The 27,835-nt window shown below is 40.1% G+C and overlaps 2 protein-coding genes and 1 non-coding gene across 4 annotated transcripts; 2 read left to right on the forward strand and 1 right to left on the reverse strand.

Annotated features, from left to right (window-relative positions):
- Window positions 1–262: 262 nt before the first annotated feature.
- LOC105695649 (collagen alpha-2(IX) chain) lies at window positions 263–27,624 on the forward strand. Of its 2 annotated transcripts, none has more exons than XM_012417406.1 (20): window positions 263–423; window positions 18,093–18,160; window positions 18,680–18,899; window positions 19,538–19,754; window positions 20,422–20,592; window positions 21,113–21,184; window positions 21,501–21,584; window positions 21,701–21,790; window positions 21,903–22,001; window positions 22,174–22,395; window positions 22,508–22,682; window positions 23,533–23,757; window positions 24,009–24,196; window positions 24,460–24,621; window positions 24,745–24,945; window positions 25,742–25,943; window positions 26,017–26,118; window positions 26,693–26,860; window positions 27,153–27,221; window positions 27,357–27,624. In XM_012417406.1, the coding sequence occupies exons 2-20, from the start codon at window positions 18,112–18,114 to the stop codon at window positions 27,473–27,475; spliced, it is 2,835 nt and encodes a 944-aa protein (XP_012272829.1). In that variant the 5' UTR covers window positions 263–423; window positions 18,093–18,111; the 3' UTR covers window positions 27,476–27,624. The 2 variants fall into 2 exon arrangements, with proteins under 2 accessions (XP_012272829.1, XP_012272839.1); XM_012417416.1 differs by lacking the exon at window positions 263–423 and adding an exon at window positions 9,512–9,593.
- On the reverse strand, window positions 2,601–9,252 carry LOC105695656. The gene is made up of 2 exons (XM_012417429.1): window positions 9,104–9,252; window positions 2,601–5,836 (listed from the first exon to the last, which is right to left on the reverse strand). The coding sequence occupies exon 2, from the start codon at window positions 5,818–5,820 to the stop codon at window positions 3,649–3,651; it is 2,172 nt and encodes a 723-aa protein (XP_012272852.1). The 5' UTR covers window positions 5,821–5,836; window positions 9,104–9,252; the 3' UTR covers window positions 2,601–3,648.
- Window positions 15,380–15,452, forward strand: Trnar-acg. The gene has a single exon. It is a non-coding gene; the product is annotated as a tRNA-Arg (tRNA).
- Window positions 27,625–27,835: the final 211 nt, after the last annotated feature.

Below are 27,835 nucleotides of genomic sequence, written 5' to 3' on the forward strand. Positions count from 1 at the left end.
CTCTACCGAGTTCCTTAATAATAGGTAAATCATAAGTAACTGAATATGGCAGAATTCAATGATACATTTTTTTCATATATATCATACGTATTTAGTGCAGAGCTCTACAGGGTCCCTTAGTAATAGGTAAATCATAATTCAATATGGCGGCGCTCGGGGTAATCGCGGGCTCTCGGTTCCGTGACTCGTGGGGAAGTAACGAGTGGTCGGGGTTGCCTCGCCGTGATCGCGTGTCGCCGGGCTTATCAGTTGGCCACGAGCTGTCGCGCCAGCCGGGTTACGCGATTCTAACGCGACCGCAGCCACTCGCCTCTCTCCGCTGCCGTGCAGCACGCTGCCGCGACGCGCAGTGCTTTGCAGCGCGCTGCGGCGAACGGCGGTGCGCGCGCATCCTGCCCGACAGCTCCGCATTCTATCGCATTGGTATGTCACGTACAGAAATTCACTTCTTCAGATATGTTTGCTATTCCCTTAGATGTATAGTTACCCACGTAGCGTTGAACCCATGAAGTATAGTATAAGGAGACACGTACGTGGTCGGTTCCGCAAAAAGTAACCCCAAAATCTGGACCCAGGATCTCAGATGTTCGCTGATGGTAACGATACTAGCGCCACTTGCGGAAAATGAGGGAACTCCAATCTTACGTGACCGAAACATCGGGTTCATTCGGAGGAGAAAAGCGGTTACCGATGAGTTGGGAACATGTTGCGATATTCTGCCGAATGGACTGTTCAGTGATCATAATATGGCGGCATCCAGTGTCAATATAATTATATTAATTATATTAGCAGTCACTGCTTACAATACATGTACGTCGTGTATTATTTTAGCTTTACCTGAAGGATTTTGCACCTTTTCGTTACATACACCAACAACTTCTATAGATGATATATTTTTAGAAAAATATTCGTAACAGAATGTAACGTCTGAACAAAAAAAAAACACTCACATGTTCATACTGACTTAATTATTTATTTATTATTAGTTTTTTAGTCTATATTAGGAAGATGGAATACATTAGATTAAGGTTAAGTATGCATTTCGAAATAACGTACCGTTTTGTAACATTTTATGCACTTCTGCACTCTCTACTACATCGTACCGAAGACCGTTTACTTCATACATTTCACTGTAATAATTGTCATAATTTCATTTGCCATCCTTGCTTCTTTAACTTGAATCTACACGGTTGAATTTGAATTTGATCTACCCAACACGTTGAGCGTAGGTAGCGTAGAAAATTTGTGATACATAAAATGGCGTCTGATCAGTAAACACGTTGAGTGAACGTACCCATTCGGCAGATGAGCGCTAACCGATCACTCAACAGTTGTCTCCTCTGAATGCACCCATTTCCTACCGACGTAAATGACCTAAAATGCTTTTAATTTTGCAATTAAGGTACGCAAAGTGATATACAGACCTCGACCTCCGGTTTCGGAAAATAATTAGGAAAGGGGAGGAAGGAAAATGTCCGTTTATAAAAGAAAAAAAACAAGAAGATACTTTTATTGGGCTTATCTAAATTGCGATCACAGTAGTTAGACAAATCTGAGTCCCGCGTACAATCGATTCTCAGTAAATGCAAGTAAACTTAATAAAAATAACTAAAACACGGTAATTCATTTACCATTAGTGCTTATCTAGTATCTATAGTATACTCTATTAGTACTTCACTAAAAACCAAGAAGTGCCAGACTCGAGTAAAATTTATGAAAGTGCGGTAAACGTGTACTTATGGTATTATGAAATTGCCATATATGAAATATATATATGTACATGAAAGTAAAACATTTTTCCAATCTAAATGCACCGAATAAATTGAAATTTTAATACGTGATTATGAAGGCCCTAATGAAGGTCTTGAAATTCGCGAAATTTCATTATCTGACCAAAAAAAAAATTGTTTAACCTGCACACGAACCAAAAATAACATTTCTTTTTTAGAATAAAAAAAAATGAAATTTCCTGAGTTTGGAGACTTTCATTAGGACCTCCACAATCGCGTGACAAAGTTTGAAATTATTCGGTGCACCCGATTTGGAAAAAAGTTTTATAAATAATTTTACTTCTCGGTATATGTAGAATGGGCCTTTCATATCACCTTAATAAGCATACTGACGCAGTTTGTCACACACTATTTATTGCACAGATCTACACATCTAATCCATATATGTATTATTATGATAAATTATCGACAAGTTGAAAGGAAAGAAAACATTCGATCGCCCATTCACTGACTCTCTGATAAACTATTAAACGAGTATAAAAATCGTCGTTAAAAAAATAGTGCTTCCGAAAGGACACCTTAGGTACCGTGCTTAAGGCGATATGAAAGTGACTTCAAAGAAGTCTATGAAACTTTTCACCAAACTCGGTGTACCAAATCGTTTTAAACTTGACAATGTAAATACGAAGGCTATAAAGAAGGTCCTAAAACTCATGAAACTTCAATTTTTTAAAATTTGTTTATTGATATGTGCAACATTTTTTTATAAAAAATGAAATTTCATGAGTGTCAGGACCTTCCTTATATCCTCCACATTAACGTTGTAAAGTTTGACACGATTCGGTACAGCCAGTTTGGATAAAAGTTTTTTAGACGCCACTTTGACATCACCTTAATCTAACTAGAGCTTAAAAATGTATTTCACAACCTTAAATATTAATTTCACAGTCTCGTTTCATTCCGTCGACAAGGGCACTCGTCGACGAGAGTTTGATTGGCTCTTGACGGTTTAGATAAATAAACATTATGTCTTGCACAGGAATATCTCAAGGCGGCTCTTGAAGAATTCCCCAGCCTTGAGTTCGACTCACTTTTAATAAAGCCATTAAATGGTTCTTGAGTTTGGTCCATTTCTGAAGTTAAAAGCTGCGTTTTTCGGCTCTTCGAGGGTCACTTCAGGGTCCTCTTCAAGTTCTAACGCCATAAAGTGCATCTCTTGAGCAACAATCCGTGGAATGTTGCGAGTCTTAATGTAAACATTCCAGCCAAGCCAAGTCGGCCATCTTGAATTTCCCGGTGAAAGGCGAGAAAATTCCCCACCACAATTTCCCTCAATTTTTCACGTTATCGTCGAAACGTGGATGTGTAAACTGTCTCATCTTGCGTTAACATTATGTTCATTGTCGAATATTATCACCCTGGGATCCTAACCTCGTCTCGTGGTACACAAACTTTAATAAACTGATTCGTTTCTTGAATATCTATCTTCTTTTTGTCGTGGTCTTCGCCGGCAAACGTTATTCGCTTCATATGGCGCAGATTTCCTCTCCTCTGACAGAAAAATTCAACATGGCCGATCTGGTTGGACCCTTAAGGCGATATGAAAGTGTCGTCTTTGAGGTTACGACATTCTTCTCCGTTCTGGGTGCACCGAATCCCTTAAAACATCCCCACGTGAAACTGGCGGCCCTAACGAAGGTTCGGCTCCTACGAAGCTTACTAATTTATTTACAAGATATTATAGAAACTGTTGAGCAAAAGTGAAATCTCGAATGTCGGGACCTCCATTAAGGCCTCCTCACTACCGTGGTATTGTTTCAAGCGATTCGATCCACCCGGATCGAAGAAAAGTGAGAAACTCCTCGGACGGGACATTCATATCCCCTTAAGCTATTGGGAACTTCCTTCCCCCGTTTCCCTATGTGCTATCAGGAACCCTCAACGGCAAAGTCTCTCTCCTATTAAAGATGCTGCGATGAAAGACGAAATTAACCGGTCTCTTCCCGGTCCTCTCCTTCCCATGACATCCGTCAGCCCTGCAGGTGCACTTCCGGCACTCGTTTGCCCTTCCCACTTCCTTATTTAACAGACTAGGCCTTAATTCTCCAACGTTGTTGTTGTTGAACTCCTGCAGGGTGTCCTGAGTAGTCGTCGACCAAGAGCTCTCAGTCCTGTCCAAGTACTGGTCCACACTTTCGGAGTACCCAGGAGTCCTACCCCTTCTATCGAGAAAACTGTGGAAAACTGGGGAACTCCGATCGTTCCCCGGCTCTTCAACATCCACATCTACGACGTCGACATCATCCTGCAGGTCCTGTTGAACCTTCACGTCAAACTGATAGCTCTGTTCCTCCTTGATCAGCGTCTCCGCGTCGGAATCGTCCTCGTCCAGCATTATCTCTTCGACCTCCTCCTTCAAGGTCCACGTCTTCATGTTCCTCGACTGGACATTCCTGTCGACCTTCTCCACCGCCTCGTTGGTGCTCATCTTCCTACAGTCAGCCTCGATCAGCATCTCCCTTTCATGCCTGTTGGGGGACTCGTGGTTGATGTCCAGGTCGTCACTCTTCAGCCTCTCCCTGGTGATCCTCAGCACCTCCATTACCTCGTCATCCAACTCCTCCGGGCCCGAGCTACAAACCGACATAGCTGGTCCCTTAACCCCCAACACCTTGTCCTCCGATTTAACATCACGCCTCCGGACGACAGGTGTCTCCAGCTCGAGGACTTCAAGATCCTCGACAGGAGTCGCCTCCACCTTGCAATTAATCTTCCCTTCACCCTCAAGGTCCCTCTTCAGGTCCTTGACATTGATATCCGTCTTCACCTCGTCCTTCACCACCCTCGGCATCTCCAGCCTGTCTTTATCCAGGTTGTCCTGGGTCAGGTCCAAATCAGAAGACGAATTGACCTCAGTCTTCACGTTGGAGGACCCTCTTCTAACGTAGATCACCTCGATGATGCCCTCGTCCTCGTCGGTGAAATTCGCATCCTCCAGGTCGCCAGCGATCATCCCGTCGACCGACCCACACCTAAAAACGCTGCAGTCATCGCTATCGTCATCGGAGATCATGATGACCTCGTCATAAGGCTCGTCATACTTCAGTTTGGCCCTGAAGGCATGATACCCGGATCCAGGTTCCTCGGATTTCAGGCAGAGCCCTTCAAGACCCGCCTTATCAAACTCCTCCCCGTAATTCAGAGTCTCCCGTTTCCAGACCAGAACATCATCGTCATCATGATCATCAACTCCTGCACGAGTTCCGCAGTTTCGATATCTCTCGTCCAGCAGAATCGTGGACGCCTTGGAGATGTCGCTCCGCGCGTCCTCGTCATCAAGGTCCTTCTGCAGGACTTCATCTGCCTCCAGCCCAATGTTGGGTTCCTGGAGACTGGAAGGTCCCATGTCGAGGTTTGCTCCCTCGGGGTCTGGGCCTTCCCCGACCCGCAGGATTCTGGACGTCTTCTTGATGTGTTTCTTCTTGAGCAAGACGTTGGACACCACCTCCTCGCCTATCTTAAAAACCACTCTTATCCTGGCTAGCCTCCTGGTGGAGTGTCTGCTGTTCATGTGCTCCGCCACGTCGGTCTTGCATTTGAAGTTCCTCCCGCAGACCTTGCACTTCTCCCCGAAGATGACCACCCGGCAGTCCTTCAGGGGAAGTTCGATCCCTCTTCGGGGGACCTGTTCCTGGTGTCTCGTCGTCTTGGCGGGTCTTCCTCGTCTCCTGAGTTGGGATCCGTGGTCCCGGATTATCAGGCCGAAGTCACCGTTCTTGATAACGTCCACGCCCTGGTGTTTCGTTCTCTTGGCGGGTCTCCCTCGTCTTCTGGGCTGGGATCCGTGGTCCCGGATTATCAGGCCGAAGTCCCCGTTGCTGATCACGCCCACCCTCTGGAGCTTCTTCACCAGCCGGGTTTGCTTCACCTCCAGGCCCATCGACCGGAGGAAGTCCGACTTGTTCCGGATGTTGGTGGCTTCTATCGGCACTGTGTCTTCGGCTAGGGCCTGCGCCTTACAGAGCCGCCTCAGCAGGTATCCGGTCGACTCCCTGGAGATCCACTTTTCGTGGAAACCTTTGGACACCATTTTGGTGTGCTCAACTCTGGGAACAGAACCGGGCAGTTTAAAAGTCGCCTCCTGGGTCGCAAACACTGCGCAAGGAGGGCAATTCAACGGCAACCTCTAGGACACACTTGGTCTGGTCGTTCTGCCAATGCGTTGACCCTTATCACTCCAACCGGCAGTAATGCTGCCAATTTCTAATATTTTTCTAACATCCTTGGAGTGATAAGGGTCTTAACAGATACACGGCCGAAACTAATGAGTTCGCTGTCATAAACCGTCGTTGGCGACCCACATGGCACGGAATGTGTTAATAAATCGCCTTTAGCGACCTGGATTTGCATTCTGGGCTAAAACAGTCCGACATAACCTCACAGTCAACGCTTCACCCACGACGAAAGCGACGTTAACCTCAATCGACATCGCGAAGTCTAGGATATTCTTTGTTTGGTCAATAGTGTCAATAGGACGTCTTTTGACCACCTGGATTTACACATTAGACTATAACTGTCCGACATAACCTCACTGTCAACCTTAAGGCGATGTGAAAGTGGCATCTGAGAGTCCAATCGTTTATGATACTTTTCTCCGAGCTTGGCGTACCAAATCGTTTGAAATTTCACCGCGTGAAAATGACGACCCTAGAGAAGGTCGCGACACCCATGAGATTCATTATTTATTACAAATTAAAATGTTTTTAAACAAAGTAAAATAAAAAATGAATTTCATGAGTGCCAGAACCTTCCTTAGGGCCTCGTATTCACGTGATAGAATTTCAAACGAGTATTCGTACAGAAATTATTATATAAAAAGTATATATATATATAGGATGTCAGCCGACCTTAAAGGCTAGTGTTGTGTAAAAAAGCGTGTTGGTAGCACGTTTCGTGTGAAAATTGCGATGTATGTGCGTAGGTCACTTCACCGTCGGATATTACATATAAGAACAAAAAAGTCTCATATTAAATGCATATGATGAGTCAACGGTGCGTGTCAAGAAGCGCAAAAGTGTCTTGAAGGAGAGTAGTCTCTCTCGCCTCTAGAGCGTAAAAGGGTCTTTTAATGTCCAGGGTTTGCAGGATCGATTTAATCCTACCATCTCCTCGTCCTACCATAGAAAAACCGCCGCCAATACTGGCGGCAGTTTGCACATAATGTTGCTAGATTTTCCGCCTGACGACCTCCTGTCGTCCGAGAACAATGCGGCGAATGGCTCCTTCCAAATTTGTAGGATAACGAATTTTTAAGGTTAACGAACTAAAAGCTCGTCATAAAATATAGTATCGTTTGTAATACGTAAAGATCGTACATAAAATATCAAGCGAATTCCGAGGTTACCGAGTTTCTCGATTAACACAATTTTTAGGATAATACATTTCTATGATAAGGAATTTTCACGTAAAAAGATTTAGGATAATGAATTTCTAGGCTTACCAATTTTCGCGTTAACGAATTTTTAGGATAATAAACTCAGCGCTACGAGTTTCTCGCTCAAAAATGTATTTGGCTCGAAACTCTACCGAGTTTCTTGATTTTTAGGCTAATCAATTTTCACGTAAGAATTTTTACGTTAATGAATTTTTATGTCAACGAATTGTCATGGTAAATCTACGCGTTAACGAATTTTCACGTAGAATTTATACGTTAACGAACTTTTAGGACAATTAATTTTTAGGTTAACGCATTTGTAGGTTAAAAATCACATTCTTCGATAAACTTAACACTTCACAACCCGTTCGGTTGGCTAAGTGTTAAGACCAGAGAGAAAATATACCCAAGAAGGAAATTGGCCCTTGTACGATGTAAACATATCTCCGATCTTGAGTGATGCATTTTTTTTCTCTCTATCTTGAGTTTATAAATTCGACTCATAGGATATTCGACCATTTGTGAAGTGTCCCTCTCTTGGTTGACGATTTGCCCACTCGTGGAATATCCACACCAGTAATTCCAAAGTATCGCCATTGAAGTCAGTAACTCAGTCGTAAAGACCTTCCTTTTCGGTCTTAGTTCGTCAATATCTTAACCGTTTGGCTACTAAGAGCGCCTAAAGGCGTCCGACATTTGGTCCAATATCGCCTGCACGGTCAGACAAATTTCGCCCATATGTCGCAATGGCTCCGTCTTCAAAGTGTTAAGGCAACGGATTTTCAGCCAATGCCGTAAAAACTGCGTCTTCGTAAGACGTAGCACGTAAAAGTCGTCTCCAAATTTATGTTTGTCTTATTATGGAGAACCTTTCCAGGTGTATCAGTTTTGCTCAAAGTTTTAATCCAACTTGAATTTAAATGTCCTTTCAAATCGAAACTGAACGTTTACTTTAAATCGAGATAAAGCGTCCATCTTGATTAGAAATTACAATTTTCCTCCAAGTTGAAATTAAACTTTTATCAAAAATCGCCATAAGTTAAATCAGTTTCGTAGGTGGCGGGATACGACGCGAAATGTGTCAAAGTAATAAGAAAAGAGATAAAAAAAAAACTGCACAAAAGAAATATCGTACTGCGAGTTCGACTACTTTTAACCTCAGTATCTTTTTTCGGAGACTCGAGCCGCGCGATTTTGCTGATCTGTCATTCTCCCGAAAGAAAAAAAAAAAGACTACGCGTTAATGAAAGTCGTTAGCAAAACAAAAACGTAGATATAAATTCAAAATGGCCGACCAGTCATCCTCGCGGAAGAAAAACAAAAAACGAGGCGTTAATAAAAGCCGTTGGCAAAAAAACAAAAACGTAGATAAATTCAAACCGGCCGATCAGTCATCCTCGCGAAAGAAAAACAAAAAACTAGGCGTTAATAAAAGCCGTTGGCAAAAAAAAAAACAAAAACGGAGATAAATTCAAACCGGCCGACCAGTCATCCTCGCGGAAGAAAAACAAAAAACTAGGCGTTAATAAAAGCCGTTGGCAAAAAAAAAAACAAAAACGGAGATAAATTCAAACCGGCCGACCAGTCATCCTCGCGGAAGAAAAACAAAAAACGAGGCGTTAATAAAAGCCGTTGGCAAAAAAACAAAAACGTAGATAAATTCAAACCGGCCGATCAGTCATCCTCGCGGAAGAAAAACAAAAAACTACGCGTTAATAAAAGCCGTTGGCAAATAAACAAATACCGAGAAATTTAAAATGGCCGAGGACAAAGGACATACGAACGTTAATGGTACAACGCTATCCTAAGTATCCACGAACCTTGGGGAAAAACTAACCTGCAAGAACAGGCGTCAGCCGAGTTCACGGTTAAGAATATCTAAGTATCCCTATGCACGTCGCCGGCGAGATGCGAGGTTATGTCGCCGCGAGATACGTACCACACGAGATAGCTCGAAGAATCGAGCTCTCGAAGGCTCTTCGACCAAAGAGGTGCGCAGCGAGGGTGGACGACAGAAAGAGCTATAGCTAGCCTCCGTTGTCCTGAATACAACTGGATACAACCGAAGCTCGGAGGAGTCTGGCGACCTCGCCGACTCGCGCCCTCTCTCTCGGGCCAATGGCGGCGCACTGACTCCCTCGCGCTCGCCCCCTCCCTCCGCGCCGCAGTCTCGCGCCCAGCGCCCCCATTGGTCGATATGAGTCTAGACTCCCGCGCATTTCCGCTAGACCCGCGCCGCCGAGCCGGCCGACGGCTGCGGGCAATCGCACGGCGGCGCCAACGGCCGCGGCCAATTAGGCAACAGCGCCTTAGGAAGCGGCCAATCTCGCAACAGCGCTCGGCTGACGCAACCGGCGTATATAAGCGACCGCGCAGTGAGTGCGCGCTCAGAGGCGGCGGGTCGCCTCGTAAACCGACACCAGGGTTGTGTAAGTATAATACGTCACATATATACATGGTTTTCTACGTGTATGTCACACCACGAAGTAGCATAAGGAGATACAACGCTACGTATTGAAGTCGTCCCCACTTTAGAGGTCCAAGATCTTCAGATTTTTGTCCAACCTACGGCTTCATCGATGAAATTTTGCAATTAAAAATTATCAAGTATCTTGTATAAGTAAATTAAAAGTCCCGGTAAGTATAATTAACGTAAATCAATATTATTAGGAAACTCGGTGGAGTTTCGCGGCAAATACATTAAAAATCATGCGCAAACGGGACCGAATACTTAACGCCAAAGTTCGATACTTTAGTTCAATATATATATTTATTTCTCTATTCAGAGAATTTATCATGGGTCCATGTTTGGCATAATGAAAGTACGTTCCGTTTTGTAGAGTACAGGATACTCTGTATATACATATATATACATATGTGTGTTTGTATGTACTCGGGTGGCAAATTCTAATATATACGAATAGAATAAACTTTAAATATAAATTCACTAAGGATATGGAACATTTTTAGACCCTCTTAGAACCACTGTGCGGAGGCTCTGTTATCTCCCTTATCTACGGACCCCGGGGATGGGAGATAAGATTGTTCTCTCTTTCGCACACGGGGACTTCGTTCTAGTCGATGGGGGAGATAAAAGGACTAACTGCGATCGAATAGCTGTAGAGGATTATTACAGACATAAGGCTCTCGCAACATTGTTAATGTTCCCACGCAAGTTTGGGGACCGAAATAAGATTCTATACTTTGTGTCTTTGTTTTAAGGTTATGTAGGGTTAAGTATGCATTCATACCGTTCTAGGTATTTAAAGTTAGGATGCCGATAGAAATTAAGGCTCTTTTTTTAAGGTTATCTAGGGAATATATATTTTCATAAAACCTTATATTACTGTAATTTTACAGTACGCTCAAAGCGATTCCAGACAAAATGTTTGTCAACGTCTAAAACGGGATAATTTCAGGTATAATTTTATACAAAGTATGCAAATGCATATTTGGCGCAGAACTCTACCGAGTTTCCTGATCGACTCTCGTAACGTAACGCCCGGAAATGGTAAATTCTGTTTTTAAAAGCCGGACTCTTTATTTCGGGGTAGTTGACCCTTGGGGTCCGGATATTGTTTAATAAAATGTTTGTCAACGTCTAAAACGGGATAATTTCAGGTATAATTTTATACAAAGTATGCAAATGCATATTTGGCGCAGAACTCTACCGAGTTTCCTGATCGACTCTCGTAACGTAACGCCCGGAAATGGTAAATTCTGTTTTTAAAAGCCGGACTCTTTATTTCGTGGTAGTTGACCCTTGGGGTCCGGATATTGTCTCTCGCACGTGATATCTACCTCAGGCCAGGCACGTAGTCGTCGATTAAATTTCAACACGAGAGGTTATGTTTTGTCTACACACTTAATGCGTCATCGGCTGTTTCCAATCTGATGAAAGAACCCTTTACACTCGAGAGGCGTCACTCGGTCGCCACAGGCAACTCGAATGGCAGAAGTATAAAGGGATAGAAATGAAATAACGGATACAGCATACTACCGGTTCCAAATATATTAAATTTCGATTATCAGAATAGGTTAGACTGGGTTTAGAGGTTAGAGTTCCTTACGAACACATTTTGAAAGGAGATTAGAAGGAAAACATAACATTACATCCATCCGCTAATAAAATCAGAGTTTTATTGTGACGAATATATTAAATTTCGATTGTTAGAATGGGTTTAGAGGTTATGGTTCCTTAGGAACACATTTTGAAAGGAGATTAGAAGGAAAACATAACATTACATCCATTCGCTAATAAAATCAGAGTTTTATTGTGACGAATATGTTAAATTTCGATTATCAAAATAGATTAGAATGGGTTTAGAGGTTAGAGTTCCTTACGAACACATTTTGAAAAGAGATTAGAAGGAAAACATAACATTACATCCATCCGCTAATAAAATCAGAGTTTTATTGTGACGAATATGTTAAATTTCGATTATCAGAATAGGTTAGAATGGGTTTAGAGGTTATGGTTCCTTAGGAACGCATTTTGAAAGGAGATTAGAAGGAAAACATAACATTACATCCATTCGCTAATAAAATCAGAGTTTTATTGTGACGAATATGTTAAATTCCGATTATCAGAATAGGTTAGAATGGGTTTAGAGGTTATGGTTCCTTACGAACACATTTTGAAAGGAGATTAGAAGTAAAACGCAACATTATATCCATTCGCTAATAAAATAAGTGTTTAAAATCAGAGTTTTATTGTTACGAATAGATTAAATTTCGATGATCAGAACAGGGTAGGATGGGTTTAGAGGTTATGGTTCCTTACGAGCACATTTTGAAAGCACCAAGGCACTTGGTCAATTAAATTTTCACTCCTAGACCTCGTATTCCCATCGTTTTAGCATAGAAGCGCATACAACACTTTTTTTTACCTTTATCCCGTTTAAATGCGAGTTTATCGATTACCAGAGTGTTCTAAATTGTCGTAAAATTGTCCTGACCCTTTCGATTCTCATATCAGAGCCTTCGATAATTGTATATGGATCGAAATATGAGAGCTCGACGCCATTTTGGTTCTGGTCTTGGTTGAGTTAAAAAATTTGGTTGAAAAATCCAAATTTTCAATGTTGGGAATCAAATATTCATTTTCAATGGCGTGTCAAAGTTTCGGACAGTTTGGTCTAATACCCTTAAAAAATAGTGTTGTATTGGAATCTACTAATTTGAAGGGGGTTTCACTTCACCTTAATATTCTGTAAATCTACAAAAATATAGATTCGTTAACAGTAGATCCGCCTCGGTAATTTCACCTCCTACACGTATCTATATGGCATGTTAATTTAAGTACGTAAGTCTATTCCATTACCAACTTCAAGCAACTTGGACTTCTTCATGGATGAGTAATTGTAAGCGTAGAGACGTGTGCACAAATCTTCTCGAAGTGGAAAAGCGTAAACGGATGGCGGTTAACTCGACGCAGATAAGCAGCATGTTTTTTCTCTTATCTCTGACCAATGGAGAGCAGTCTCTTAAGGGGCGGTAAAAAGTGTCCTATATTTGTGGTGTGGTTGCTTTCGTGTGGTTACCACACAAGGGAGATAAGATTGTTTATTGCTTCGTATAAAATGATGAGTTGCCAGAAACCAGTTAACGTTTCCGTTCGCAGGACCTTATCTTCGGGTTCTGGTAACTCGAGGCTGATAAAGATATGATAAGATAACTGGGTCCGAAAATTCATGAAGAGCGGGAGACACATTTTGTTGGAAATATTTGATCGAAGAGGAGCAACGGCTTGGAGAGTCAATTTTTATATACAGTTAAGATAATTCGTGCTATTCCTCATTGTTAAAAGTGATTGTTTATAACTTGTTTATAAGTGTTGTTTATAACACGTCTCCAAAGGTTCCTCCGCTTGTGGAAGAAAAATTCCCGAAGTCGTCTCATTAGCCGATGAACTAATCTTCGAACAACAGGAAAAGTGAAATTGTTTATCGTATTAATCAACAACTAGTGTGTAAATACAATGTACCATTTAATAAAGCAATTGTGGAAGAAAAATTCTAGGAGTCGTTTCATTGGCGGATGAAGAGCTAATCTTCGAAAAACAAGAAAAGTGAAATTGTTTATCATGTTAATCAACGTGCGAAGGAGAATAGTTGCTTTTTTATGATATAAGGACATAGCGTTGAAATTTAAATATCAATCGTTATGAATTATGTATCGTAATTATGATATAATTAGTGTGTATATACAATGTACCATTTAATAAAGAGTTCATTAGAGTGTGTACGTTATTGTCCCCAATTTTTCAAAATAAATCTTCAATTGTTACTGTAAATCTAGACGTGTACAATGGTTGACAAGGCTCCCCGGAAATGACATTTTTTGCAACTGAGCAGTTATTAAACGGTAAAAAGTAGAATAGTTGCTTTTTTATGATATAAGGACATAGCCTTGAAATTTAAATATCAATCGTTGTGAATTATGTATCGTAATTATTATATAATTAGTGTGTAAATACAATGTACCATTTAATAAAGAGTTCATTAGAGTGTGTACGTTATTGTCCCCAATTTTTCAAAATAAATCTTCAATTGTTACTGTAAATCTAGACGTGTACAATGGTTGACAAGGCTTCCCGGAAATGACATTTTTTGCTACTGAGCAGTTATTAAACGGAGGAGGTTAAGTGTCATGAAGTAAACTAATATCCCGGTGGAAACCGCAATATCAACATTTCTGCGGTTGCAGTGAATGCATATTGCACACTTTCATTATGCTGCATGAAATATAGTCGATAAAACGCATTGACAGGAAAGTTATAGGCAAAACTTTCACTGCATCGGAATACGCAGTGCTAAGGACTACGCGAGTCATTGCATCATAGAAATAACACTTAAATTATGTGCCATTATAGTGATCGGCCTGAAGGACTCGATTATCTAATAAAAATGATCGGGTACTTTATTAGCGGTTAAGCAACATCTTAGAAGAAACGATAAAATATGAAATTCCTCAACTGGACGTCGTCGAAAAATTAGGGAATTACTATGCAAAGCTGAATGTCGTGCGCCATTTTTAGGTTACTTCTACCTCGTCAATAACAATTATCCGCCGTGGAAGAATTGATAATTTGTATTTATGATGTATTAAAGTTGGAAGAAAAGCGTGAAGATGGTTTTAAAATCCGGAAAACTTGTGGAATGATGGAATGAAAAAAAGTACGCAAAATTGTCTGGCTTGATGGTTCTTTATGGATGACGTCCGCAATTTGTTCGCATCTTTCCCCGTTAGTTTACGAGTTGTTGCATTTAAGGAGCAGTGCCATGACCCGAATGCAATGTTTGCTTCACTTAAAATGCCTTAAAACACTTAAACCAGAATTGGACCGACAGGGAAGTAGACGTACGTCATCGTTTTTAGTCGAAATACGAGAAAACTAAAAATAGAAACTATGCAATAGTTTCTAGTTACGAGTGAAGGCTTTCAGAAGTTTACAGCAAAAATCGTTGAAAATAAAGATTATAAGCGGAAAGGTTTAAAGGTTAAGCAACCTCGTAATTTATTAATAACTATCTTAGTCCTCCTCTCCCGGTTTACCGGTAAGATTCTTCTAAAGGAATTTTATCACTTATTGTTATTAATTACTGCAATGGAGTATTTTCATGTTTATCACAAATTATCTATTAGGACATAAATAGATGATTTATGTAAAACTCGTCAGAATTAATTTATTTTAAACATTTTAATTAATATAATTTCATAGAGACGTTATAATGGTGACATTATTAACATTAGAAAATTATGGTTGTCTGAAAGGATCATTCTATATGTATATAACGTCAAAATATTTAAATAACTTTTCTCCAAACTGGATGCACCGAATCGAAGGGAACTTCAAGATGTAATTGAAGGCCATAAGGAGGAACATGGTACTCATAAAATTTCATTTTTTATTAAACATTTTTTTATTTAGCCCAGGCTAGAACCAAAACTACATATTTTTTGTGTAAAAATGAAATTTCACGAGCACCACGTTCTTCTTTAGGACCCTCCATAATAACGTATTAAAGTTTCAAATGATTCAGTGCATCCAGTTTGGAGAAAAGTTTAATAAATATTTTGACGTATTATATGTATAGCATGACCCTTTCATATCACCTTAAGATCATCCCGGTTATTATTAACTATGTATTAATGGCGACGATTAAAGTCATGAAATAGATCATTACATAGAAATTGGCAACGAATTGCAATTGGTCCTGTGGCGCAACGGATAACGCGTCTGACTACGGATCAGAAGATTCCAGGTTCGAATCCTGGCAGGATCGTAACTTTTTTTTCCTCCAATTAATTAAATTATGAATCAACATTGACTTATAAACAACAAAGAGATAATAATTATTTTATGATTCACTTCAACTTACCACCGGAATAAGTAATGTTCTTCTGTCTTCTATGTTAAGGTTAATGTTAACCGTTGACTAATTGAGGTTATGAGCTGAATTAATGCCCCATCATGATTAACGTTTACACGGTGACAAAACATTGAGGCGGCAACTTTTAGCCTATCTTAATTAAATGTTGCACTAGTCTAGACGGCTAATGGCGGCGCTCGCATTCTCTATCTCGACGACCCGAATAAAGAACAACCTTATGGACACCAACTGGCCGCATAAAGTACAAAACATATGCTAAACTATGCGGTTACGCAATGCGCCGAGCCGAATTATGTCAGGATCCTTCAAGAGGCCCTGCGAGGCAATAACTCTTGAACGCCGCCGATTTTAAGAAGCTAAATCTAGCGCGCCGTTTTATGAGGTTATGTGTCAACACTTTTTTTAAAGGGTAAAAGACCAAACTGTCCGAAACTTTAACACGTCACTCCCGATCATCTAAGAATTGTCCTGACACATTCAAAGTTTGGATTTTTCAACCAAATTTTTTAACTCAGCCCAGAGAAGAATCAAAATGGCGTCGAGCTCACATATTTCGATCAATATACAATTATCGAAGGCTCTGATATGAGAATCGAAACGGTCAAGACAATTTTACGACAATTTAGAACACTCTGGTAATCGATAAACTCGCATTTGAACGGGATAAAGGCAAAAAAAGTGTTGTATGCGCTTCTATGCCAAAACGATGGGAATACGAGGTCTCGGAGTGAAAATTTAATTGACCTGGAAATCACAGATGGCGCAGGGGGTCCCTCGGCAGTCAATTAGGTCTCCAGAAAGCACGAATCCAGAGGGTTTCTGGAGTTTTACTTCGATTTCTTGATATTTATTATACGAAAACGACAGGTGTAGTGTGCCATTTGGCACAATATTCAATGTAATTCGACACAGCTGTCAATATAAAAACGAACGTCGGCAACGAAATGATCAAGTTCTCAGTTGGCTCGGCAGCTGGACTTTTTGGACGTTGACTTGGCAACGTTTTTGAGATGCGATGTTGTCTCGGCAAAAATTCTTAAAGAGTATCCGAATGCATAGTTTTGCCTCCAACTCGGTGGAGGGAGGAAGTCGGACCTTGAGTCGAGTATTCTCATTGGCAGGGAAAAATTCCCGAAGGGTTTCCGCCCTCGAAGACACCCGCGAAATGGCCGGTCACGTAGGCCGCGGATTCGCGGAAAAAAAACCTCGAGTGACGTCTGGTCGCCAGAAGCGGACTTCGGAATTTTTATAAAGTAAAAAAATCTGTTCGCCAGATGTCGTCTCGTACCTTCGGCGAGAGCCCTCGAGAAGAGACCCTTTGAGAATGCTCGGACTCAAGTTTTATTGCCCACCTTTCGAGGATGGCTCGGGTCCTTCGGTACACGTGGGAAGGACTTCGAGTTTCCGTGGGCCTTCACTCGAGCGATTACAAAAGATTAAGTTTATACTAATAATTAACGCGGATGGACTATCGACGCTCCAGGCCGAATAACTTGGTCAATACGATTTCATGTGGGATCTCCCGACGCCAAATGGGCACATCGTAAAGTTTAAGTACAATAAACAGTACAAAGTAGTATTGTTTGCCTTGAATAAGTAAGGAACTTCCGTCCGTTAACAATGAGATAATAAAGGTTATTATCGGCAAAGGTTTCTTCAAAAATATTCTTGAATATCTTTTACAACTCTCTGTTCACCAGGGGGCCGATTCTGCATTTTCGGCGAGGGTGCTCACTTTTCGCTCTGCCATTTCACGTGAGTTTACTAACCCGATTCTCCGGGTGAAAATGTGAAATCTTTAGACTGGAAGAACTCGATACGAGGTCTCAATATTTCTGATTAAACAGCGTCATACGTAGAGTTTTTAGTTCGTTATATTACCCGGGTAACATAACCTAGAACAAGAGTATTACCGATGATTAAATTCCTTGCGAATTTGTGAGAATTTAATCGTTTCTACCGACATTTGTTGTTTTCAAGAGTTTTAACAACCGTGTAATTATTATGCTGCGTGGAAATTTCATTTCATATGATTTCATTCAGTTTCGTTTCGTTTCGTTTCGTTTCGTTTCGTTTCGTTTCGTTTCGTTTCCTTTCGTTTCGTTTCGTTTCTTTTCGTTTCGTTTCGTTTCGTTTCATTTCGTTTCATTTCGTTTCATTTCGTTTCATTTCGTTTCATTTCGTTTCATTTCGTTTCATTTCGTTTCATTTCGTTTCATTTAATTTCATTTTATTTCATTTCATTTTATTTGTATTTCGGAAGAAGTATTTAAGATTTGTAATTAATTTGATATTTAAAAGCGGTCTAGCGAAGCAATAACTCTTAAACGCCACCGATTTTATGAGGCTAACAATAAGTTCAGCGCGCCGTTTTAAGAGGTTATGTGGCACGGACGAGGTGACGCGCGACTCGCAAATTTCGTCCAACTCAACAAATATTGCATATGCAATGTCTAGGTTTATGATATAATGATAATGGGTAAAAATTACCCAATTTTCATTTAAGAGTTATATTCCCTTTTTTTCTTACAGGGTCCACCGGAAGTGGCGAATGGACTACCCGTTATGGATCATTGTCCTGATGCGGATTGCTCTCGTTCGTAAGTTACGAATATCATTTATTCTAATTATTGCGGCAGATTTACCAATATTGTGAATGTACAGTTTTGGATGCGAATCCCTTCCCACCGTGCACCAGCGACTCCATATTCGCAGAAGGCATTAATGGCCGCCACTGTATAGAGAAAATTGGGTCGATTCTATAACTTGAATCTACGGAAAATTCTAAAAGTGAGCACCTGCGATTCTGTAAATTTCACTGCGGTGAAAATGTGAGATACACCACCCAGTAAGAAAGACCCAGATTTTCAGACAGGAGGTGCCGAAAAAACGTTTACAGATGAAGGGTTAATTAATATAAATTATTAAATAAATTATTAATATGAATTATAAAATAATATAAATTATTCAATTAATTTAAAAAAAGGTAATGTAGGAAGTCGATAAGTAGAGCTTCGTGTCCTTTTCCACTGGATTGTTCCGTAAGTTCGCGAGGAAATTCTTTCTTGCTATTTTTCTGTTGATAATAATTGCACGGTATTGCTCTTTTATCAATCCAGATTTCGTGGCCGGAGAGGAAATTCCTGTTCAGCCGACGACGACTCCTTGTGCAGACGCAAAACCAGGAGAAGATGACCTGCAAACGTTCGACATCATCGAACTCTTCAAATTGGACTTCCTGGGGTCACGTCATCTCGGAATTGTCAAAGTCAGGGGCAGCAATCGACTGCAAACTGCATTTAGATTCGACAAAGATGCCGACGTCACGTTACGGACGAGGTAAACGAGGGAATAAATATATAAAAAAGAGCTTTTACACATTTTCTAAGGTGAAGTGAAACACGTCGAGGAACTTGACCGACGTCGGTGAAAAAGATTCATCTAAATACCTACGTTGCCGACGTTGGTTTTTATATCGACAGCTGTGTGGAATTATATCGGATATTGTACTAAATTGCATAATCCATATATCGTTTTTATACAATAGTTATATAAAAATCGAAGTAAAACTCCAGAAATCCACTGGATTAATGGCTTTCTGGTGCCCTAATTGACTGCAGAGGGACCCACTGCGCCATCTGTGATTTCCATGACAACTAAATTTTCACTCCGAGACCTCGTATTACCATCGTTTTAGCATAGCAGCGCATAATGACACTTTTTTGCCTTTATCTCGTTGAAACGCGAGTTTCTCGATTACCAGAGTGTTCTAAATTGTCGTAAAATTTTCCTGACCCTTTCGTTTCTCATATCAGAGCCTTCAACAATTGTATATCGATTAAAATATGAGAGCTCGACGCCATTTTGGTTCTGATCTGGATTAAGTTAAAAAATTGTTTTGAGAGAGGTTTCATGTTTGCCTTAACTTTCTGTTTCGGCTGCAGGACATTTTTACAGATTTTTTTTTGTTTCTCTAGACAGGCTTTTCCTTCGGGTCTGCCCGATGAGTTCAGCTTAGTGAGTACGTTTCGAACGAGAAAACTGATGAGACCTTCCTGGCAATTGATCAGAATCGAAGATCCAATGTCCAGACCTCAATTTGCGATCACGATGAATCCGGATCGACAAACTTTGGAGCTGTCGATTGTCGGGCCGAAAGATGACGCGCAGACTGTCTCATTTGCTGCAGCACAGGCAAGAATTGCGAAAAATAAGACAATTTTCCATTAAACCTATACCTATTCATGTCATTGATATTAATTATTGTAAGTCGCGTTAAGTTGAGGCTGAACAAAATTACGTTGCAGATGTACGTCAAGAATTGGCATAATATTCGAATTGGGATTTTCAAAGATGGCGTCGATGCAGAGACATCGACCACTAAATTGTGTATATACTTATGTAATTAATTAATCTCCATCTCAAGGGATGGATTAATGCGACATAAATTACGTTGCAGATGTTTGACAAGAATTGGCATAACATTCAAATTGGGATTTTCAAAGATGGCATCGATACAAGAACTTTGCTCGGCAAATCTTGTGTAAATTAATTTAATTAAATACAAATACATTTACATAATTAAACACAAATACGTTTACATAATTAATTACAGTACCTAATGGAATGAATTGATGTTGTAAACGAAATCACGTTTCAGATCTACGACAAAAATTGTCATAATATTCAAATTGGGATTTTCAAAGATGGCGTCGGTACAAGAGCAATGCTCGGCAAATCTTGTATAAATTAATTTAATTAAATACAAATACATTTACATAATTAAACACAAATACGTTTACATAATTAATTACAGTATCTAATGGAATGATCTGATGTTGTAAACGAAATCACGTTTCAGATATTCGACAAGAATTGGCATAAAATCCAAATCGGAGTATTCAAAGATGGCGTCGATTTGCATATCGACTGCCATTACGCAGGCAGTCAACATTTAGACCCACGAGGGAAGATAAATATCAATGGAAGCATTTCGATCTCTAAGATCGCGAACAGCACAATTACGGTCCCCGTGAGTTATTAATTTCTGTGATAATTACATTTTACTACATAAGAAACACAATTAAACGTTATCGAATAGGTCGACGCTTGTGCGCTTGTTCCTCGATTTGATAAAAACAATTAAAGACAAGGTGTAAAATTGTCGTTGGAACATTAGCGAGTAACGATGGGCTAATTATTTATTAATTACGACTGACATAGAGTTTAATGGACAATTTAGCCGCAGGAAACTCCGGTTGCTTGCTGCAATTAATAACACTTGCTTTGCTGGACAGGGTAACAAATCCTCGATGCAGATTTATATTAACAAAACATTCCTGAACAAGCCTAACTGCACGTCCTCCATTTTGACACTATCAACACGAGACAGGTGAGTCAGTGATGGACATATAAATTAAAAAAAAAAAATAGACAGAGAATTATTTAATTACAGTACTTCTTTACGATAGTATTCTCTTTACAAAATTACTCGTTAATAATAATTTCGTGAATATCGAATTACAAGATATATCGTTTTCCTACATTGATAGATCGACTTGCAGTGGATGATTTTAAATTGCGACTCCACGAGGCCCGAGAGAGAAACCTGTGTCGAGTTACCTGTAAGTTTTAACAAAATAATATAATAATTACTGCCTTAAGGTGATACGAAAGCGTCATTCATACATCAAAACGTAGAACTCACGAAATTTCATTTTTCGAAAAAAATCCCCTTTTGTTTCTTGTCCAGGATAAATGCAAAATTTATTTTCAAAAATTGATATTTCGCGAGTTTTGAGACCTTCCTTAGGGCCTCCATAATCATGTGTTGATGTTTCAAATTGTTCGCTGCACGCAGTTTGGAGAAAAGTTTTATAAATATTTTGACATTTTGGTGTATATATATATACAATAACAATTTAATTATTGTTTAAATAGCGAATGGCCGCGTTGCAGCCTCAAAGACGGCCATCTTGTGATACCGTTTGTCCCAAAGGACCTCCTGGAATTAACGGGTCACAGGTATATATTATATTTAAATATTGACATGTATTATGCATTAAAGCTGTTATTATAACAGATACATAAGATAAATAAATAATAAAAAGGCCTCTGTAATAAATTATCAATCCTTTTAGGGTTTGCCTGGTCCTCGAGGACCAATTGGAGAGCCGGGCGTTCCAGGATATCCTGGAGAACAAGGTCCTTCAGGTCCTCCTGGAAAACAAGTACATTAAAGAATCATTGCATAAATATTATAATATTACAATAAAAATGTTTCCATATGTAGATTTCGGGTACTATGTTCTCTTGTACTAGTTTTCTTTTCTGTCCCTCCAGGGTTCTCCAGGATTAAAAGGATCTCCAGGCCCTCAAGGGTTCCAAGGACTCTCAGGACCAGAGGGTCCTGCAGGACCAAAAGGAGAAGCCGGAGAACGGGTTAGTTGAGATATCCTAGTAAAGAAAAGGACCTTAATGAAGGAAGAAAGGAAACGGCTAATCATTCGAAATTTGTTGAAGGACCTTCTGATCCTTTCTCCCCAACAATGCGATGAAGAACATTCTTACTAGCAGATTTAAAGTACTCCGAGGTTCATATATTTCTTTCCAGGGAGTTCAGGGTTTCCCAGGACTCACAGGACCCCCCGGACCTCCAGGAGCCCCCGCCAAAGGAAGTGTTCTTTTTTCAAAAATCCCCGGACCCGAAGGACCCCCTGGACCCCCCGGACATTCAGGACAACCTGGTCGAGATGGATATCCTGGCGAACCTGGCTTGAAAGGAGAAAAAGGATCTCCCGGCGCAAAAGGATCATCAGGAACTCCAGGACCTCCCGTGGGTTCTCTTTAAAAAAACTGGAAATAGTCTCCGAAACAATTGTTAACACTTAGTTAACAATTTGTAACATGGTACCGTATTCATTTATGCATTTGCGGACACTTTTTAGGGTCCTGAAGGACTTCCTGGAGTTCCTGGTAGTGTGGCTCCTAAAGAAACTACTCCTGCAGCGCCAGGACCTCCAGGTCCTGCGGGATTTCCTGGACTTCCTGGTCTTCCTGGCGAAAGGGGACACAAAGGTGACAGGGGTGATCCTGGTTTAACTGGAGAACGCGGAAAAAAAGGTACCTTCCTTATCTCGAAGGACCCTCCTAGTCCCTTCTGGGCTGGACTGTTTTCCTCGTCCTTGCAATTCTTTTCGTCAATATTGCTAAATGCGTGTCGCCCTCTTAAGCTAATTCGCAGGAACGCATTTTATGAGGTCGCGATTGGCCTAGATACGTCAACTCGGGGTCATTGTAAATCAATTCGTTGCAATTTGTGACTGCGTCATTATTTAAATCGGCCGCCTTCTGTCGTCACCAATCAATGAGAGTACGCCCTAACGACTTCATCGTAAAAGACAATTATTCCCCAACGCTTGACCAGAATTAACAACTGACCTTGAGATTTCTCTTCAAGCTTGAAATTGTTCATATTTTTTAAGTCGATATTTTGTTCGTTTTTTTTTTTTAAGTAATTAAATCAAATTCAAGGCGACCACCGCTCGACATAAGAGACAATTATTCCCCAACGCCCGACCAGAATTAACAGCTGACCTTGAGATTTCTCTTCAAGGTCGAAACTGTACATATTATTTAAGTCGTTATTTTTTCGTTTTTTTTTTTTTAAGTAATTAAATCAAATTCAAGCCGACCGCCGCTCGACATAAAAGACAATTATTTCCTAATGCTGGATCAGAATTAACAGCTGACCTTGAGACTTCTCTTTAAGGTCGAAATTGTTCATATTTTTCGAGTTGACATTTTGTTTCTGATATTTGAAGTAATTAAATCAAATTTAAAGTGACCGCAGGGTCTGTAAAAATGAAAGTTATCCCCTAATGATGATTCAGAATTATCAAATAACCTTGAGATTCCTCTTCAGGGTGGAAAATGTTTATATCTTTCTAATAAATTTTAAATAATATTTCAGGTGACCGTGGAGAGACAGGACATCCTGGACTAAACGGTCCTCCTGGAGAACAAGGAAAAGAAGGACCGCCTGGTCCCGTGGGACAAAAAGGAACAATTGGGTTTACAGGACTCCAAGGATCTCAAGGATTGCCAGGTCTTCCTGGAGGACCAGGGGGACCAGGACCTCCAGGACAACTAGGACTTCCTGGCCCAAAAGGGGATCCTGGAGAACCTGGCCGCGATGGTAATAAATAAAGTCGTAACGTGATATTGAATAAAATCCTAAATAATGGAAAACCTGAACACGATAATAAATAAGATCCCAGTGATCTTTATCATATACTCATCTTTCATTAAACCATAACATAAATTAATTACACTATTAACAGGTGCCTAAAACTGAATTGGATTTCATATTTCATTCTTTAATTCTTGTTGGATGTTACATATTGTTTAAAATATGTGAAACATTTCATATGTTTAAATAATTTCCAGGTTTGGCAGCTGGAATTGGTCAGCCAGGTCCTGCAGGACCTCCAGGAGTGGAAGGTCCTTCAGGAAAGCCTGGAATAGATGGACTTCCAGGAGCAAAAGGAGATCTCGGCCAAAAGGGACCTGATGGACCTCCAGGACTTCCAGGACCTCCAGGATCAGATGGACTTCCCGGTTCTGACGGACCTCGGGTACAAGGACAATGTTTAATTACCAATTGATTACAATTATCTGGAATCTGTAATCATTGTCCGAATATCATTAACGTAGAAAGTCATTGTTACTTTCCATTAGTGAACATTGGAGTGATTATAATAAGATAGACCACGTGTACAAGAAAGTGTTCAATTGTTAATTTGTTACAATTACTGGAACCTGTAATAATTGTCCGTAATTGCAGGGTGGTAGGAAATCATTGTTATCCTCTTCTTATTGAATATTATTTGTTATCCAGGGACCGCCAGGATTTCCAGGACCAGCAGGTCCTAGAGGACCAGACGGGTTCATCGGGAAGCCAGGCATTCCAGGACTCCTTGGAAAATCTGGCGAAAAAGGAGATTCTGGTCAGCAAGGGGAGCAAGGTCCTGTCGGTCCGAGAGGATTGCCAGGGAATATGGTAATAATAAAATAATATATGGTAATAAAATATGGTAAATATAATACTATTTATTCACCCTGTTCAACTATTATTTAAGATGACATGGAAAGGGTCAATCTATATGTATTTTCCTTTTTTTAGGGATTGCCCGGTTTGCCTGGCCAAGCAGGTCCTCCTGGATTTCCTGGCCTCGAAGGAAGACCAGGATCACCGGGTCCTGCAGGTCCTCCAGGACCTCCAGGCCAGGCAGCGGATATGCTCAGCACGAATAGTGTTTTTCTAGATAATAGTGGCAGTCCTGGAGTCAGTGGACCAAGAGGTCTTCCTGGTGCTCCAGGAATTGTGAGTCCATTTTCAAGACTCAGGAGAAAACAAAAGAAGGAACCAGAGTTCCAGTTGTTTTACCTGGATTAGATAGTAAAATTACATATCCCTGATATTTTTCTGGATAAAAGTGACGACTTCGTCGCTCGACAATGTATTTGTCTCTAAACTCTACCGAGTTTCTTGATTTCTAGACATATTAATCAGACTTTCCCGTTAATGATAAGTAGAAATCATTTAACCAGATACATCTACCTAATCTGAGATTAACCAGAACTTCTTTTCTCTGTATTGTACTCTCTACTCCCCAGAATGTCAAGAAACTAGGTAGAGTTTCAAGCCAAACACATTTTTCAGCAAGAAACGCATCTTGCACGTAATACTCAAGCGAGACTCTACATAATATTTAGACATTCAAGATCCGCTATATTAGAAACATAACTTCTCCACTGTTATAGAAAAAGAGACAAATGTTTGAACAATTGAAAAAATGGTGCAAAAAATCATTAAAAAACAGTCCTGATAGATAATTTCGAGATAAATGAGTTCTTTAGCCAGGAGATCGTAGAACCTCAGGAGCGACAGGAAGCAAAAAATCATTAAAAAATAGTCCTGAAAGATAATTATGAGATAAATGATTTTTTTAGCCAGGAGGTCGTAGAACCTCAGGACGCAAAAAATCATTAAAAAATAGTCCTGGAAGATAATTTCGAGATAAATAATTTCTTTAGCCAGGAGATCGTAGAGCCACAGGAAGCAAAAAATCATTAAAAAATAGTTTTGATGATAATTTTGAGATAAATGATTTCTTTAGCCAGGAGATCGTGGAGCCGCAGGAGACAGAGGACCGGAAGGACAAATGGGACCTCCAGGAATCCCCGGAAAGGAAGGACCTCCAGGACTTCCAGGTCCTCCAGGACAAAGAGGCCAGTCAGGGATGCCAGGACTTCCTGGCATCCCTGGAAGGACCATCAGCGACGCAGAAATTCGAGATATCTGCTCCAGCGTTCTCAGAGGTGAATATTTTCGCCTAATTTTCATGATATTCCGAAATTTTACTAAAAAGTTCATAATGTTTCATTCGTACAGACCAGATGACTGAAATGGCCGCGCTTATGCAAGGACCACCAGGACCTCCTGGAAGAGGTCGTCAGGGTCGTCCTGGTTCCCCAGGTCCCCAAGGTCGTCAAGGTAAATGTCTTTTCTTTTGAAAATATATTTTTCCTCTGAATTTCATCTGTTATTCTTTAAAAGGCATCTTGAAAATCGACCTAAAAAATCGGCATATCAGACCTGGATAATCCTTGGATTCATTCTGTTTATTTCGCGAGGAAAAAACGTAGAATAAAAATTTAGTTTATTTAACAATATCGTTTGACTGCATTTGAAAACGTTTTTCGTTGAGTGAACCGAATTTTAGTTCACTTGACCAAGCTCGTTTGTTTCAACTAAAATGTTTTGGTAAAATTATTTTATTAATTTTACAAAATATTTCAGTCGACACAGTTTCCATCGTATCCGCTTTCGTGAGATTAAAATAGTTATTACCAAATCACATTAATATTACGGTGTGATTTACCATAATTTTTTATATTGCCAAATAAACATTATCAGTCAAAGAATTAAGTCATGTAAACCAAATATTTGGTTGTGCATATAATAACCATATTCTATGGTTAAACCAACAAAAATTCTATTCATTTAACCAAATGTTTTTTTTTTCTGCGAGTGTAACATTAATCATCAGAAAATTGCTTTTATACAGGTGATCAGGGTTCACCTGGGTTACAAGGAGAACGCGGTTTCGTAGGACTACCGGGTCCACAAGGACATCCTGGTCCTCAGGGTCCTCCTGGAGAACCTGGGGAAAAAGGGGAGAAAGGTCCTGAAGGAGTAGGACTGGAAGGACCAATGGGTCCCAGAGGTTTGCCAGGTATTATATTTCAAATTACAGGAAATTAGGTAATCATTACACCACGCTGAGAAAATATTTCATTGAATAGTATCTAAGAAATATTTTGTTAATTCACAGAATAATTTGGGGCCAAATAAGTTAACATAAGAGTATTTGTTATTTAACATGAATTTGAGTATCTCTTGGTTCAATGAATTTCTTTCCTCGGTGCATTATATGAATAATGAATTATATTAATATTATTCATTGAATTTGTTGAAATTATTATATGAATATTAATTCTTTTATTTCAACAATCTCTGAATTTTAGGACCCCCTGGAAACGATGGAATTGGTTCTCCAGGGAGACAAGGCGAGAGAGGAGAGCCTGGTAGACCAGGTCAGGGTATAATTTATACCGGAAGGTCCTGAATAAAGAAATAGAAATAGTTACCCAGCTCTGCTTATATAATTCATGAAACAGTGAGTGAAGAACAGGTTTTATGGTTTATTTTAATTCTTCATTCGTTCGCAGGTATTCCGGGTGGGAGAGGACCTCCAGGGATTCAAGGACCTCGAGGCTTCTGCGAGTTCTGCAAATATCCGGATGTCAATTATCTGCTGTACAATCGTGGAAATGAGAAAGGACCTTAAGGAATTTAATTCTAGAAGACTAATATTCGACTCGTCCTCGTTAGCTGTAAAATTGTTCCGATGATTTCGTACCAACTGATACGATGATCGACATTGCACGAAAACTGCAGCTCGCCATTTCATGTTTCGATAAAATTCTATAAATGAAATAACCACTTGGAATTATTTTCTCTTTCATATCACCTTAAAAGAAATTATTCGAATCGACTGAATGAAGAGGGATTTCACTTCACTTTAATGTTCTGAACATGTGACGTATGGCATTGATCATGAAGTAGTATACAGCATATATCAATGCTGACGGAGAAGAGACGGCGAACAATCATTTCGATTATATTCTGTTGAGTCTGCATTTAAATG

Source organism: Orussus abietinus, unplaced genomic scaffold (genome assembly GCF_000612105.2).
Source record: "Orussus abietinus isolate OABI.00-Male unplaced genomic scaffold, Oabi_2.0 scaffold128, whole genome shotgun sequence".
NCBI lineage: Eukaryota > Metazoa > Arthropoda > Insecta > Hymenoptera > Orussidae > Orussus > Orussus abietinus.